The sequence below is a fragment of the Malaya genurostris genome, chromosome 2 (genome assembly GCF_030247185.1).
Source record: "Malaya genurostris strain Urasoe2022 chromosome 2, Malgen_1.1, whole genome shotgun sequence".
Taxonomy (NCBI): Eukaryota; Metazoa; Arthropoda; class Insecta; order Diptera; family Culicidae; genus Malaya; species Malaya genurostris.
The window spans coordinates 119,270,139-119,285,873 of record NC_080571.1 but is presented as its reverse complement, the minus strand read 5'-3'; the positions used below and the strand labels follow the sequence as shown (position 1 = coordinate 119,285,873).

Below are 15,735 nucleotides of genomic sequence, written 5' to 3'. Positions count from 1 at the left end.
TTGGTGAAGCTTGTCTGAAAGAACATCAATGGAAACTGAATCAAATGCTCCTTTAATGTCTAAAAATACAGATGCCATTTGTTGCTTTTGAGCGAAGGCAATTTGGATGTCAGACGAAAGTAATGCAAGGCAATCATTCGTCCCTTTATTTCTACGGAAGCCAAACTGAGTATCTGACAACAAACCGTTCGTCTCGACCCAAGTGTCGAGACGTCGTAGAATAATTTTTTCGAACAATTTTCTGATGCAGGACAACATCGCGATGGGTCTATATGAGTTGTGATTGGAAGCTGGTTTCCCCGGCTTTTGAATGGCGATAACTTTCACTTGCCTCCAGTCAGGTGGAACAATATTTTGCTCAAGAAGCTTGTTGAACAATTCCAACAAACGTCTTTTTGCGAGGTCGGGCAGATTCTTCACCAAGTTGAATTTAATTCTGTCCAACCCAGGAGCGTTATTGTTACAAGACATGAGTGCTATGGAAAATTCCATCATAGAAAAGGGGCTATCAATGGAACCATTATTTGAAAAAGATTCCCTAATAATGCTATGCGTAGGAACAGAATCTGGACAAACTTTCCTCGCAAAATCAAATATCCATCGGTTCGAGTATTCCTCACTCTCATTTCCTACGTTACGATTCCTCATTCGTCTGGCCGTATTCCAAAGAGTGCTCATTGAGGTTTCTCTTGACAAACCTTCGACAAAATGTCTCCAATAGCTACATTTCTTGGCCCGAAGTATGCTCTTGTACTTGGTTTCTAAAGTCAAGAATTTTTCAAAATTCTGAGGAGTTCCTCCTCCTCGTTTTAAAAACGTCTTGAAGGCATTTTGTTTCGCGTGCTTAGCATCTGAGCACTCTTTGTCCCACCAAGGGTTTGGAGGCCTTCTGTTAGACGATGGGCCAAGAAATCGTTTGGTTTGGGCTTGTTCTGCGGCCTCCAGAATCGAACAAACGAGGAAGTCATATTCTTCAAGTGGGGGGAGCTCTTCCATTGAAGTTAAGGCACTTGAAATATTACTTTGGTATTTAATCCAGTCAATATTTTTTGTCAAATCATATGGAATATTAACTGAATTAGCAATGCCTTTGTTACTGCTAATTGAGATGATGATTGGTAAATGATCGCTACCGTGTAAATCAGGAAATACTTTCCAGGTGCAATCTAGTCGAATTGAAGTCGAGCAAAGAGATAAATCTAATGCACTTGGACGTGCAGGAGGTCTTGGGATCCGTGTCATGCTACCCATATTTAGTACCGTCATGCTAAAATTGTCGCAAATATTATATATTAAGGATGATCTGCTATCATTGTAAACGGAACCCCACATCATTCCGTGCGAATTGAAATCTCCTAAAATCAAACGTGGAGCAGGAAGGGCTTCGACAATTTCATTAAGCTGTCGTTGTCCAACTTGAGCTCTTGGAGGAATATATACTGAAGCAATGCAAATGTCCTTTCCTTTAATGTTTATTTGACAAGCAACAACTTCTATACTAGAAGTCGAAGGAATATTTAATCTATAAAAGGAATAACATTTCTTAATTCCTAAAAGCACTCCACCATACGGAGAGTCTCTATCGAGACGTATAATGTTAAAGTCATTAAAACTTAAGGCTATGTTTGATGTAAGCCATGTTTCGCACAAAGTAAATACATCACATTTTTGACTATGCAACAAAACTTTAAATGAATCAAGTTTTGGCATGATGCTTCGACAATTCCACTGCAGGACAGTGATTGAATCATTTGCGGCGGATGATAAATTATCCATCAAATGATACAAAACCTGAAGGAACTGGCCATTGAGCTGATAACTGTTTCAAAAAAGTTCTAGCTATTGGAAGGAATGCCGTTATGATAGTCTTTAGAGGTTCAGAAATATTGAATGCTGCGAAAATCCATTCTACAATTTCCGAAAACTTAAGTAATCCTGTTGGTGAATGTGAAACGGAGCCCACTGGATTATTGTCTTTCCTTGAGCTAGTTTCTGGATTGGTTTGTGAATTTGACAAACCAGGAGGCACAGTTTTTGGTTTTAAATTTGGCTTTTTAGCTTTAACACGGGGATCTTTTTTTGAAGATGTAATTTTAGGTGTCTTTTTAGGTATTTTGTGGTTTGTTAATCTCCTCTTAACAGACCCTTGAGGAGTGACAAACGAGGTATCTTCACTATTTCCGTCGGAGTCAGATTCCTCTGGCTCCATAAGATTTGAAAAACCGTTTTCGGTTTCCAAGGGGGAGACATGTATGACCGTTTTAAGCATTTCTGCATATGTGCGCTTAGACCGTGCTTTTAAAGAAAGCTTCATTTTGTCTTTACGCAACTTAAATGCAGCGCATACTGAAAGATCATCATGAGGTCTCTCCCCACAATAAACACATTTTTCAACATTTTTATCGCAAAGATTATCCTTATGAGGCCCTTGACATTTGATACATTTGGACTTATTACTACAGTAAGTAGCTGTATGCCCGAATTTTTTACAGTTCGTGCAATTCATAACATGCGGTACGAAAAGCCGAACAGGAAGACGAATTTTATCGATATAGACATGGCTAGGCAACGCAGATCCGGCAAATGTTACACGAAACGAATCTGAGGGACGATACGACTTTTTTCCATCGACAATAGATGCTGAGTACAATTGCTTGCACTCGAGTATCTTAACTCCCTCAAGCATGGAGTTTTTAAAACGACCAACTCCATTTTTAAGTAAATCATCGGCCGTCAGACTTGCTTCAGTCACGACACCGTCAATTTCCACCTCCTTCGATGGAATGTAAACTCGATATTCAACAGAAAATAATTTACAGGTTACAATTTCGTTCGCCTGTTTCAAGTCATTGACAACAACTCGAATTTTATCTCTATTAACTTTACATATTTCTTTAACTTCAGAGAAATGTGATGTCAAGTCCTTGGTAATTTGCATCAAATTTAAAATCTTTTCTTTTTTTCGAAGATAGACTATCCATGGCCCAGTGGTACCCTGTGGATAATGTTTAGCCCTCGGAGTATTTAAACTCTTACTAGTATCCGGAATCGGATTCGGATGATCTTCCATAAGATCATCCATTACATTAAATTTTTTTGTAAATTAATAATACCAAAATAAAAACTTATGTTTAGTAAAATTTCAGATATAAGAAATAAAAAATAAATTAAATTAAATCTACCTTGTAGCTGATGTCTCTGTTCCTTTATCGTGAAGAACGACGTGAAGCTCTTCCAACGATTTCCAATTGGCAGTCTTCTGCTGTTTCCAATTGGCAGTCTTCTGTCGTTTACTGCTATCTCAGTTGCTCTGCCGTCGTTGTGAACACCACTGCACTTGCTGTGCTGCCTGTACCTGACCCCAGGTACAGTGCTTTTGCTCTTGGTGGCGATCAAATGCGATGCTTGCAGTGTAGCACCTCGCGATATATGCCGTCTCTTTTGATCCTACGCAGCGTACAAATTCTGGTACCTGGTAGATCAGCACTGGGTTGCTTTAGCACCTTTGTGCCTTTGCACCCCTTCGTCTTCGCACCTTTATGCGATGGCACCTCTGTGACTCGTCACTTCTATGCTCTCGCACCTCTGTGTTTCTACACCTCTGTGCGTATGAACGGGATGGCCTTCGTTGCTAGCTTTCCAGTCGGGAAACGCCCCGAATATTACGTTTGCTATGGGCAGTTTAACTACCTGAAGCTTAGAATTGTCTCGGTATCAGCCGTTAACTCACGAGCCAGTACAATCGAAACACAACCTCTTCGCTTGAATGGTTTTTACTGAATGAAAGTATCGTTGTCTGATACAATTTTATTAGATCTTCCGGATGAGCACCCCACCAAGATCCGGTTATTGTTCGAAGAAAATTTACTCTTTGTTGGCATTTTGTTATCAGAAACCTAATGTGTCCTCCCCACGTGCATTTGGAATCAAACCACACCCCGAGGTATTTGAAAGTCAAAACCTGTTGGATCATTCTTCCCATCATATGGAGCTGAAGCTGCGCGGGATCATGCTTTCTTGAAAAGACGACTAACTCTGTTTTCTCCGCAGAGAATTCGATACCAAGATGAACAGCCCAATCGGACAAGTTATCTAAGGTATCTTGCAATGGTTTATGCAGATCAATAGCTTTGGGTCCAGTAACTGAAACTACGCCATCATCTGCCAATTGTCTTAGTGTACATGGGGATACTAGACAGCTGTCAATGTCATTCACGTAAAAATTATAGAGGAGCGGACTGAGGCAAGAGCCTTGCGGTAGACCCATGTAGCTAATTCTGAATGTTACCAAATCGCCATGTGAAAAATGCATGCGTTTCTCTGACAAAAGGTTGTGCAAATAATTATTTATAACCGCTGGGAGTCCATGTTGGTGAAGCTTGTCTGAAAGAACATCAATGGAAACTGAATCAAATGCTCCTTTAATGTCTAAAAATACAGATGCCATTTGTTGCTTTTGAGCGAAGGCAATTTGGATGTCAGACGAAAGTAATGCAAGGCAATCATTCGTCCCTTTATTTCTACGGAAGCCAAACTGAGTATCTGACAACAAACCGTTCGTCTCGACCCAAGTGTCGAGACGTCGTAGAATAATTTTTTCGAACAATTTTCTGATGCAGGACAACATCGCGATGGGTCTATATGAGTTGTGATTGGAAGCTGGTTTCCCCGGCTTTTGAATGGCGATAACTTTCACTTGCCTCCAGTCAGGTGGAACAATATTTTGCTCAAGAAGCTTGTTGAACAATTCCAACAAACGTCTTTTTGCGAGGTCGGGCAGATTCTTCACCAAGTTGAATTTAATTCTGTCCAACCCAGGAGCGTTATTGTTACAAGACATGAGTGCTATGGAAAATTCCATCATAGAAAAGGGGCTATCAATGGAACCATTATTTGAAAAAGGTTCCCTAATAATGCTATGCGTAGGAACAGAATCTGGACAAACTTTCCTCGCAAAATCAAATATCCATCGGTTCGAGTATTCCTCACTCTCATTTCCTACGTTACGATTCCTCATTCGTCTGGCCGTATTCCAAAGAGTGCTCATTGAGGTTTCTCTTGACAAACCTTCGACAAAATGTCTCCAATAGCTACATTTCTTGGCCCGAAGTATGCTCTTGTACTTGGTTTCTAAAGTCAAGAATTTTTCAAAATTCTGAGGAGTTCCTCCTCCTCGTTTTAAAAACGTCTTGAAGGCATTTTGTTTCGCGTGCTTAGCATCTGAGCACTCTTTGTCCCACCAAGGGTTTGGAGGCCTTCTGTTAGACGATGGACCAAGAAATCGTTTGGTTTGGGCTTGTTCTGCGGCCTCCAGAATCGAACAAACGAGGAAGTCATATTCTTCAAGTGGGGGGAGCTCTTCCATTGAAGTTAAGGCACTTGAAATATTACTTTGGTATTTAATCCAGTCAATATTTTTTGTCAAATCATATGGAATATTAACTGAATTAGCAATGCCTTTGTTACTGCTAATTGAGATGATGATTGGTAAATGATCGCTACCGTGTAAATCAGGAAATACTTTCCAGGTGCAATCTAGTCGAATTGAAGTCGAGCAAAGAGATAAATCTAATGCACTTGGACGTGCAGGAGGTCTTGGGATCCGTGTCATGCTACCCATATTTAGTACCGTCATGCTAAAATTGTCGCAAATATTATATATTAAGGATGATCTGCTATCATTGTAAACGGAACCCCACATCATTCCGTGCGAATTGAAATCTCCTAAAATCAAACGTGGAGCAGGAAGGGCTTCGACAATTTCATTAAGCTGTCGTTGTCCAACTTGAGCTCTTGGAGGAATATATACTGAAGCAATGCAAATGTCCTTTCCTTTAATGTTTATTTGACAAGCAACAACTTCTATACTAGAAGTCGAAGGAATATTTAATCTATAAAAGGAATAACATTTCTTAATTCCTAAAAGCACTCCACCATACGGAGAGTCTCTATCGAGACGTATAATGTTAAAGTCATTAAAACTTAAGGCTATGTTTGATGTAAACCATGTTTCGCACAAAGTAAATACATCACATTTTTGACTATGCAACAAAACTTTAAATGAATCAAGTTTTGGCATGATGCTTCGACAATTCCACTGCAGGACAGTGATTGAATCATTTGCGGCGGATGATAAATTATCCATCAAATGATACAAAACCTGAAAGAACTGGCCATTGAGCTGATAACTGTTTCAAAAAAGTTCTAGCTATTGGAAGGAATGCCGTTATGATAGTCTTTAGAGGTTCAGAAATATTGAATGCTGCGAAAATCCATTCTACAATTTCCGAAAACTTAAGTAATCCTGTTGGTGAATGTGAAACGGAGCCCACTGGATTATTGTCTTTCCTTGAGCTAGTTTCTGGATTGGTTTGTGAATTTGACAAACCAAGAGGCACAGTTTTTGGTTTTAAATTTGGCTTTTTAGCTTTAACACGGGGATCTTTTTTTGAAGATGTAATTTTAGGTGTCTTTTTAGGTATTTTGTGGTTTGTTAATCTCCTCTTAACAGACCCTTGAGGAGTGACAAACGAGGTATCTTCACTATTTCCGTCGGAGTCAGATTCCTCTGGCTCCATAAGATTTGAAAAACCGTTTTCGGTTTCCAAGGGGGAGACATGTATGACCGTTTTAAGCATTTCTGCATATGTGCGCTTTGACCGTGCTTTTAAAGAAAGCTTCATTTTGTCTTTACGCAACTTAAATGCAGCGCATACTGAAAGATCATCATGAGGTCTCTCCCCACAATAAACACATTTTTCAACATTTTTATCGCAAAGATTATCCTTATGAGGCCCTTGACACTTGATACATTTGGACTTATTACTACAGTAAGTAGCTGTATGCCCGAATTTTTTACAGTTCGTGCAATTCATAACATGCGGTACGAAAAGCCGAACAGGAAGACGAATTTTATCGATATAGACATGGCTAGGCAACGCAGATCCGGCAAATGTTACACGAAACGAATCTGAGGGACGATACGACTTTTTTCCATCGACAATAGATGCTGAGTACAATTGCTTGCACTCGAGTATCTTAACTCCCTCAAGCATGGAGTTTTTAAAACGACCAACTCCATTTTTAAGTAAATCATCGGCCGTCAGACTTGCTTCAGTCACAACACCGTCAATTTCCACCTCCTTCGATGGAATGTAAACTCGATATTCAACAGAAAATAATTTACAGGTTACAATTTCGTTCGCCTGTTTCAAGTCATTGACAACAACTCGAATTTTATCTCTATTAACTTTACATATTTCTTTAACTTCAGAGAAATGTGATGTCAAATCCTTGGTAATTTGCATCAAATTTAAAATCTTTTCTTTTTTTCGAAGATAGACTATCCATGGCCCAGTGGTACCCTGTGGATAATGTTTAGCCCTCGGAGTATTTAAACTCTTACTAGTATCCGGAATCGGATTCGGATGATCTTCCATAAGATCATCCATTACATTAAATTTTTTTGTAAATTAATAATACCAAAATAAAAACTTATGTTTAGTAAAATTTCAGATATAAGAAATAAAAAATAAATTAAATTAAATCTACCTTGTAGCTGATGTCTCTGTTCCTTTATCGTGAAGAACGACGTGAAGCTCTTCCAACGATTTCCAATTGGCAGTCTTCTGCTGTTTCCAATTGGCAGTCTTCTGTCGTTTACTGCTATCTCAGTTGCTCTGCCGTCGTTGTGAACACCACTGCACTTGCTGTGCTGCCTGTACCTGACCCCAGGTACAGTGCTTTTGCTCTTGGTGGCGATCAAATGCGATGCTTGCAGTGTAGCACCTCGCAATATATGCCGTCTCTTTTGATCCTACGCAGCGTACAAATTCTGGTACCTGGTAGATCAGCACTGGGTTGCTTTAGCACCTTTGTGCCTTTGCACCCCTTCGTCTTCGCACCTTTATGCGATGGCACCTCTGTGACTCGTCACTTCTATGCTCTCGCACCTCTGTGTTTCTACACCTCTGTGCGTATGAACGGGATGGCCTTCGTTGCTAGCTTTCCAGTCGGGAAACGCCCCGAATATTACGTTTGCTATGGGCAGTTTAACTACCTGAAGCTTAGAATTGTCTCGGTATCAGCCGTTAACTCACGAGCCAGTACAATCGAAACACAACCTCTTCGCTTGAATGGTTTTTACTGAATGAATTTTTGGTGGTTGTTCAAAGTGAAAACTACGATTTTTCACGAAAAAATCTGCCATTTTGTAGCTGTAAAACCTTCCCAAAGTAACAAACAACGAAAACGTTGGGGTCTGGTTTTTTATATGTAGGAAGTGTGTGTAAAATTTGAAAAAAAAAATGGTTCAGTAGTTTTTGAATGACGATGGACACGGACTTTCAAAACCTGCTTTCGAGAAAAACACGTTTAAAGTTTTTTGTTTTTTTTTCAAAAGTGTTATACCCTACCCTCCCTTTAAGAAAGCGGAGAATGCAAAACTGTTTTCATCAATTTCATACGTTTTATTTTCATCCGACGTAATCATGATTATAAGAATAGTTTCATTTTACTAGCTGTTAGCTAACTGTCAAATGTCATTTGTTGTTTTTACATTACATTCACCCAAAACCGTACTAGGAAGTATGACATGTTCTTGAAATAAATATCTACAACATTAAATGCATAATATTCTTTGGTTAATGAATTTTTCTTCTATCGTATTACTCAAAAACTCTAATTAAAAAAGTCCTTAAAGATCCCAAAACATAATCTTTCAACTGGAGTAAGATTTTTCGGACATTGGTTTACCGAATTTCACGAATCTACGACTTTATACATGTAGTTTTATTTCAGAATTGATTCCTATGTATATTTCACACTTCGGCTCGTTTTATTGATATTTATTATTATATCTTATAAGTAACTAAGGTTATGGTAACTATTATTCGAAAAATAACAATTTATCGGTCCAAGTTGCCAGTTTCAGAAAAAAATTATGTGAACTCGTTTTGACATTACGAGTTACTGAGGGGTGCTTAAATTTACGATACAGTTCTGATAGGCGAGTGGCAGGTCGTGTCGTCGGTTAAACTGATTTTCACAGATCTTGATTCAAATTAAAGCTCTCATTATCCAAAAAGAAACTGCGCAGTTCTCATCCAGATCCGACGTCCGATTCCGCAATTATAGTGCCGACATGAATGACAAAATGGTGCAAAACCTGTACGCATCGGTACGTGATGGTACGGAAGAAGAAAATACAACCGTCTTTGCGGACGAAGCACACAGCGTGCTTTGTTTAATTTCGTATAGTATGTACGGTAGAATGAAAAGAAAACGAAAACTTACAACGTTTTCAAAATACAATCGAATTCATTGGCACCAAGAACACATAAGCACATGTTTCCTATCGTGTTAAAGAAACCAAAACGCCAAATGTCTGTTGACGGTGTTCGATTGATCCCGCGGTTCTGCGTCATCGATGCTGCAGTTGAATAAAACTAAACGGTGGTATCCCGATCAACAGAGTATAACAGGATTCTATCAAAATAATATATGAAATTAATATTTATATCTCATTATGTTATAAATATGATTCCAAATCAAAAGCAAACATTAAGATTTTATTAAGATTATAGCAAGTCCAGATATTATTTTAAGGGCCGCTATATTTCAGGTAAAACTATACTAGAGAATTGAGAAAACAAGAGTTCAAACACTTTTTTTGATCATATTTTTGACTTTCAACCGGACAAATGCTATGCTTCAATGAAGAGCAGTAACAAACATTTTTTTCCAATTTCACATACCTGAAGTTGATTTAGAAAAAAATAATTTGATATTTAATTTCGAAATGACGGGCTAAAGAAATTTAAATTTAAGAACGTAGTAATTCCTACATAAATCACGTAAAACTTTTGTTCAAATAGTAATTCTAAATTGAAAATAAATATTTTTCAAGATGATTTTGCGCTTTTTCTCTTACGAACAAAGAAAGGTAAAGCAAAAGCTTCAAAACTCGACTAATAAATATTGGAAAAAGTGATATAGCATTCGATTCAGTTCATTGAATTCTGCAATGTTTTCTCAAATATGAGTTTCACAAGCTTGAAGTCAAATGAATGCTTGAATTTTTCAATTTTATCGGTGACCGATTTTTGTTTCCAAAAAAAAATGTGTGTTAAGTGTTAAAAATTTCGAAAGTGACGCTGCAATAAACGAAAAACATAATCTAAACTGGGCTCAAAACCAAAATCTAAACTCAGCTCTATACTTCTTCGATTTATAGGTCTTTTAGTTGCGATTTTAGTTTTACCGGACCCCGGATTTACTGGAAATAGAGAAAAAAAATCCTAAAAAGAATTCTTATCGATTTATCTTTAGTTCTTGCTGTACTTTATACTATGTTGATCTGCTGATTTTTTACGTAGTTCTAAATAAAAAACGTTGTTAATATTACATGTAAAAATGTTCACTGGTGGCGCTGATGATATCATCATGGCCTAAAGCAAACTAAAGTAATATCGAATCACTTTCACAATTTTTTGATTCAAAATCAGTAAATCGAAATGATTTGGTTAGGTCATCAATTAATAAGATCTACAAATTGCAGATATCGCATTTTGCCCGTTGTCATCTATATCATTGCATGAACATTTCTAAATTCATGAATCAGACAAAAACGATTTATTGCACCATAATACCTTCGATTTAAAAAGTTTAATCTATCCATATATGATAAATTTATGATAGTCTCATTTCGTAGTATTTTGATTACTTCCAAACTGGAATCATGAGCTGGGATTCGATATTTGCAATGTAGAGTTTGAAGCAACCGCATTTTAATCAAATATACCCGCCAATCGACACACATACACGTACAGACAATTCACTACTTGAACTAACGAGCGAACTGATTCGAATGTTATTTGAAAGTCGGCCCCCTTGGTACAAAGAAGAAAAAACTGAAAAACTATCATTCTTTAGTTAATTTTCTCAGATTCTATAAGGTAGTTTTGTTTCACAGAATTTAGTCCTTTCCGTTCATTTACAACTTTTCTTCAGTACCAAAAAAGCTTGCTTATAGTTATAAAATAGCCCATTTGTCATTCATATGCCGGTTGGAAGGAAACGACGGAAGAGGTGAAGAGCAATAGTTCATTTTTGTATCAATATGGACTTAAACTAGTTATTATATGATGCCAATATATCCTTCTAACCTCAGTTGGTTCTCATGCCCCGATGCAATCGTAGCGTATGTTGGCAACTTAAAACTTCCCGGTTCGGAACCAGTCGCTTAACTGTGCATGACTTTTTTATGGCAAATCAATCGCCTAAAGGTATGCAATTTCATCTTTCTTCGCAAAATCTATTTTTAGATTTGCACGGTAAAACCTTTCCCCCCAAAAAAATGGGTAATAACAGCTTAAAAGTCGTACTAAATTTGTAATAAATTTAGATATAATATTGATATTTACATATCAAGGTTTGCAACAATTTTGTTATCACCTAGGTTAAATTAAATTATAAATTTTGTTATTTTAACTATTAACGAGGCCAAGATTATGACTAATTTAGATAGAAAAAATGAAACAATCCCAAATACAATTTTGTTCTCCCTTGTTGATCGGGATGGCAAAAAGAATGAAAAATTCCAATAAATTGAAATTTAGTTGAAAAGGCATGTATTGGAATCTTATGCTTCGCGATGTATATCAAATATCAACACCCAGTTTTGTAGTAATATTATCGAAAACAGTCAATAATATTCGCATATATGCATTGGATACAAATGATTATATTGATAACAAAAACTAACAGCTCACAAGTTCCTATCTCACGCCTTCCCGTGTGCCTAAGATATTTGGTCAACTAAACGGTATCGACGGTATGCGAATTGGTTTGTATTTTGTAGTTCATTAAAAACAAAACATAATTATTAAGTTCTCCATTCAGGTTACAGTTTGGTTTGCCGTCGTATTGGAGAAATGTATTGTATGCCGCTTCGATGTTATTTATATCTGATCTCAACGTAATTCAACAGCTAAAGATAGTAAAAGAATATTTCTTATGAGTAAGACTACTTGTTTAGTTATAAATAATCTCACTATACATATTATTATTTATTAAAATAGGTAGATAGTATTAAGAATAACATTCTTATTTATAATATGTCATACTATATTTAGAGGTTATAATCGGCTGATTTTATAGACGGAAAGATTGGATATGATTGTTTGCATTCTGTATTATTGATAAGATCTCTAAAATGAATATAAATATAAATGAAATGAGCTCAGAACGCTATTGAACTTGGTCAAGATCTGACATTAAATTCTAAAATTTTAGTGGATATGTGGGAGAATTTTATGTTAAAGACCGTGTTTCTATACTAGATGTAAAATTCATTGAAATGAAAAATAATAATACTGACCGCCGCGCGACTTGTACCGAGAATCATTAGATCACAAAGTGCGTCTTTTAATCGACTGAACCACAGAAGCAAACATCTGCTTGGCTGGTAAAAGGTGCATTTAAATGCATGCAGTCGCACCTTTTAGCAAAATGCAAGTTAAACTCGAAACCTTAAAAATCCATGTTAATCTAATATTAAGTTATTACGAATAAAATTTACCGTCTTTTGACAAATTAGGTCTATATGAACTATTTCGTATGAGGGATTAAGTCATCTGTAAAATTCAAATCGGTATGTTGAATTCTTCTCTCTTGCAAACATTGTAAGTTGATAGCTGAAACATTTCTTTTCGGGAATATAAAAAAAATATGAGAAAGGCTTCCTTACACCACTAGATGGATCAAAACAGGTTTTTTTCTATCGCTTCCTAAAATAACTTAAGAATTTTTAAACCCAATAGCCTACTTTTGACAGCTCGAATTTTATGCCGTTTTTCATTGAAAAACACTGGTGGCGTGAATTGCTCTGGTTTTGCACTTTCGAGCAGAAATGGCAATGAAACACCGTCAGAATGTTGCATTTCTGCTCGAAAGAGCAAAATCAGAGCAATCCACGCCACCAGTGTTTTTTCAATGAAAAACGGCATTAGTCGACCCAGTAAATCCGAGCATCGGACGCATCGTGCAAGAAAGCTTTTGACTGCGTTTCAAGCTTACATAGTGTATCGATAGAACAAAAGAGTGATGAAAATACCAAAGCAGAGAGCGGATGTCTTATACGCAGAGGATGGGATATATCGGGGTTGGATTTTCAACTCCGAGCATAGGGCCAGAGTTTTTCTGGCCCTAAGAGGCGAATGACCTTAAGGTTAAAGCCTCTATGGTCGAAACAAAAGAATGTTTAACACTATACCACACCTTATCGGGAAGACGTCGGCTTGAAAATGCCTTGTTTGATATTCCTTCGCTCTGTTTCTCTAGCGATACATAATGTAAAAATAAAGATTTCTTAGGACGACGCGGTTGATGCAAATGGTGCAGAATTGTCCGATGACGGGCCGATCGAAGCGCTACGATCGGCCCCATATCGTGCTCAATCGGTCCGATAATCGGGCCGATGATCGGACCGATACGGGTCGACAAATTTCATAGGGGAGCTGTGTAGAAAACGGGTATTTGTGGTACTCATAAATGGGTATTTATTCTGATTCCATCTAGTTTTCCGACACTCGTGTCAAGTTTTAGTTTTCGTAAAATGTCAACAAAATTATTATCGTCAATAGAGAACCACATTCTTTTTCAGTACGCGTCCTATCTAACAGAACAATGCATTCGGCAGGATGAAAACAAGATTGACCTGTCACATCTAAAGCTTCACAAACTCCCTTTTGAGCTGAAAAAAGTTACATTTCTTTCCAAACTATCACTGGAGGGTAATTTTCTACAATCCGAATCGGTCACCGTACTCAGCCACTTAAAGTTTCTCCGTTATCTAACTCTCAACAACAATCGACTGACGAAGTTCCCCGAAGAGCTGTGCGATCTCAAGTTTGTCGAATTTCTCAACCTAAGTGACAATCCGATAGAATGTTTACCGGAAGCGATAGGGAAATTGAAAAACATAACCACGCTCTGGTGTAATGACATGCTGCTGAGTCAACTGCCCTCGTCGTTCGGCTCGATGCGGAGGTTGAAAACTTTTGGCGCCCGGAATAACCAGCTGGTCGCACTGCCGAGTTCCTTCGGTAGGCTACGGCGGTTGAAGTGGCTTTCGCTGGAGGGAAACCGCATCAGTGTGATGCCGGAGTCGTTTGAATTGCTTCGAAACTTGACCCATCTCAACATGAAAGGGAACGATTTCGTTCAGTTTCCGATCGAACTTTTTCCGCTACGGCACTTAAAGTTCTGTTCCCTCGCCAACAATTCAATCATGGCTGTCTCGGAAGCGGCACTTGAAAATGCCAATTTCATCAATACGCTAGAGTTGGGTGGGAATCCAGTCGATGTTGGTCATTACGAAAATTTCGGAAATATACATGATAAAAGACTGCGGTTGCAGCTTGACCTGACGGACGAAACGGTACAAGAGGAATGGGAACACAGCTTGCCGAACAGTGAACTAAATTCCCCCGATACCAGCGGTGATGATACGGACATGGAACCGTACGAGTTCGATCTGCCGAAATTGGCGAAATACTGCTGTCCCATGTGATAAACCCGACTATACGATGGATGTGATGCAAGGCTTACTCACCTTTTTACAGTAATCCAGTAGGTCCATTTTGTCCCGCAGGCATGCCGAACCGGGCACTTTGATGCTCAGATCTGTCGCCCATCTACCCTCCTCGGAGAGATACTGCGGGTGATATGTCTGTCCTGCTTCACACAGAACCGATATCTGAGGTTCCCATCGCGGTGAGGCAGCCTGTAAGAAAGAGTAAATAAATCTGTCAGCGTTGTTCAATACTCAATGTTTTATTTCACTTTGGGGGGACATGCATTTCCTTTCGGAGCGATTGCCCGGAAGCATCCGGGTGCTTTACTTAACTTGGTAATAATTTTATGGAACGGTCGACTCTCGTGAAGTTATCAACCGTGCCGGTCTCGATTCGGTTTGCCTGTGAGGCAATTTCACGTTTCCTCGTCAAGCTCTACGCTATGTCAATTGATTTCAATCTTCGCCAATCCTATTAGCAATCCCTGATTAGCATAATTTGCTTCCTAATAAACAGGGGTATCAATTGTTACTGAAACCATAGTCAATTTACGACTGTGCCTATTTTTACAATCCAGCCCAAAACGTGCCAACCTACAAAGACGGAGAATAGTGGTGGCACATTCTGATGGAAATTAGACGTAACCGAATTAATATTTCATCACTGGGAAACAAAGCCTGTTGGAAGTGTTTCCTGTAGGCGATTCGCTAGTTTCGCTCTATTTCATTATCTGAAGGTCGAACTCTAGAGAGTAAGGTCAAAACAACACTCGAAATTGGTGATAAAAACCTGGCATTTGGAAGTTGTCAGAGAAGCTTATGGCTAATTATGTACTTGAATACAATCGAGATTATTTTGAAATGAATATCGATATTGAAATTATTCTGCCACGAACAGAAACTCCACTGAGAGCGTATGCAAGGTAATTTAACTTCACGCTAGAGTAAAACTTTGTTGGAGTGACGTTGAAAACAAATTACACCTGACACCTTATCGATCATCGGTCATGGAAGAACACAATCAGTTGATTGCAAGTGAAATATGTACCATTATGCTCCGAGAGTATGCATGCCGACATTGGCACGGTGTTCCTCTGATTACTCTAATAAAAAAAATATTCACATCCTATATAAAATAATTAACAGTCTCTGGATGGTAT

General features: G+C 38.2%; 2 protein-coding genes across 7 annotated transcripts in view; one reads left to right on the top strand and one right to left on the bottom strand.

The window, feature by feature from the left end:
• Positions 1-15,735, bottom strand: part of LOC131429764 (amyloid-beta-like protein) — a 317,342-nt gene that overhangs the window by 231,767 nt on the left and 69,840 nt on the right. For all 6 annotated transcript variants that reach the window (XM_058594093.1, XM_058594095.1, XM_058594094.1 and 3 more), the window contains one exon: positions 14,615-14,785. In XM_058594093.1, the coding sequence (XP_058450076.1) occupies positions 14,615-14,785 (171 nt within the window). The remainder of the gene's footprint in view (positions 1-14,614; positions 14,786-15,735) is intronic.
• Positions 13,382-14,600, top strand: LOC131429765 (leucine-rich repeat-containing protein 57). Its single transcript, XM_058594100.1, has one exon. It carries the CDS (start codon positions 13,616-13,618, stop codon positions 14,570-14,572), a length of 957 nt encoding a protein of 318 aa, XP_058450083.1. The 5' UTR covers positions 13,382-13,615; the 3' UTR covers positions 14,573-14,600.

Excerpts from the sequence above, each read along its gene's own strand:
- LOC131429765 (XM_058594100.1), top strand. The coding sequence starts at position 13,616 with ATGTCAACAAAATTATTATCGTCAATAGAGAACCACATTCTTTTTCAG.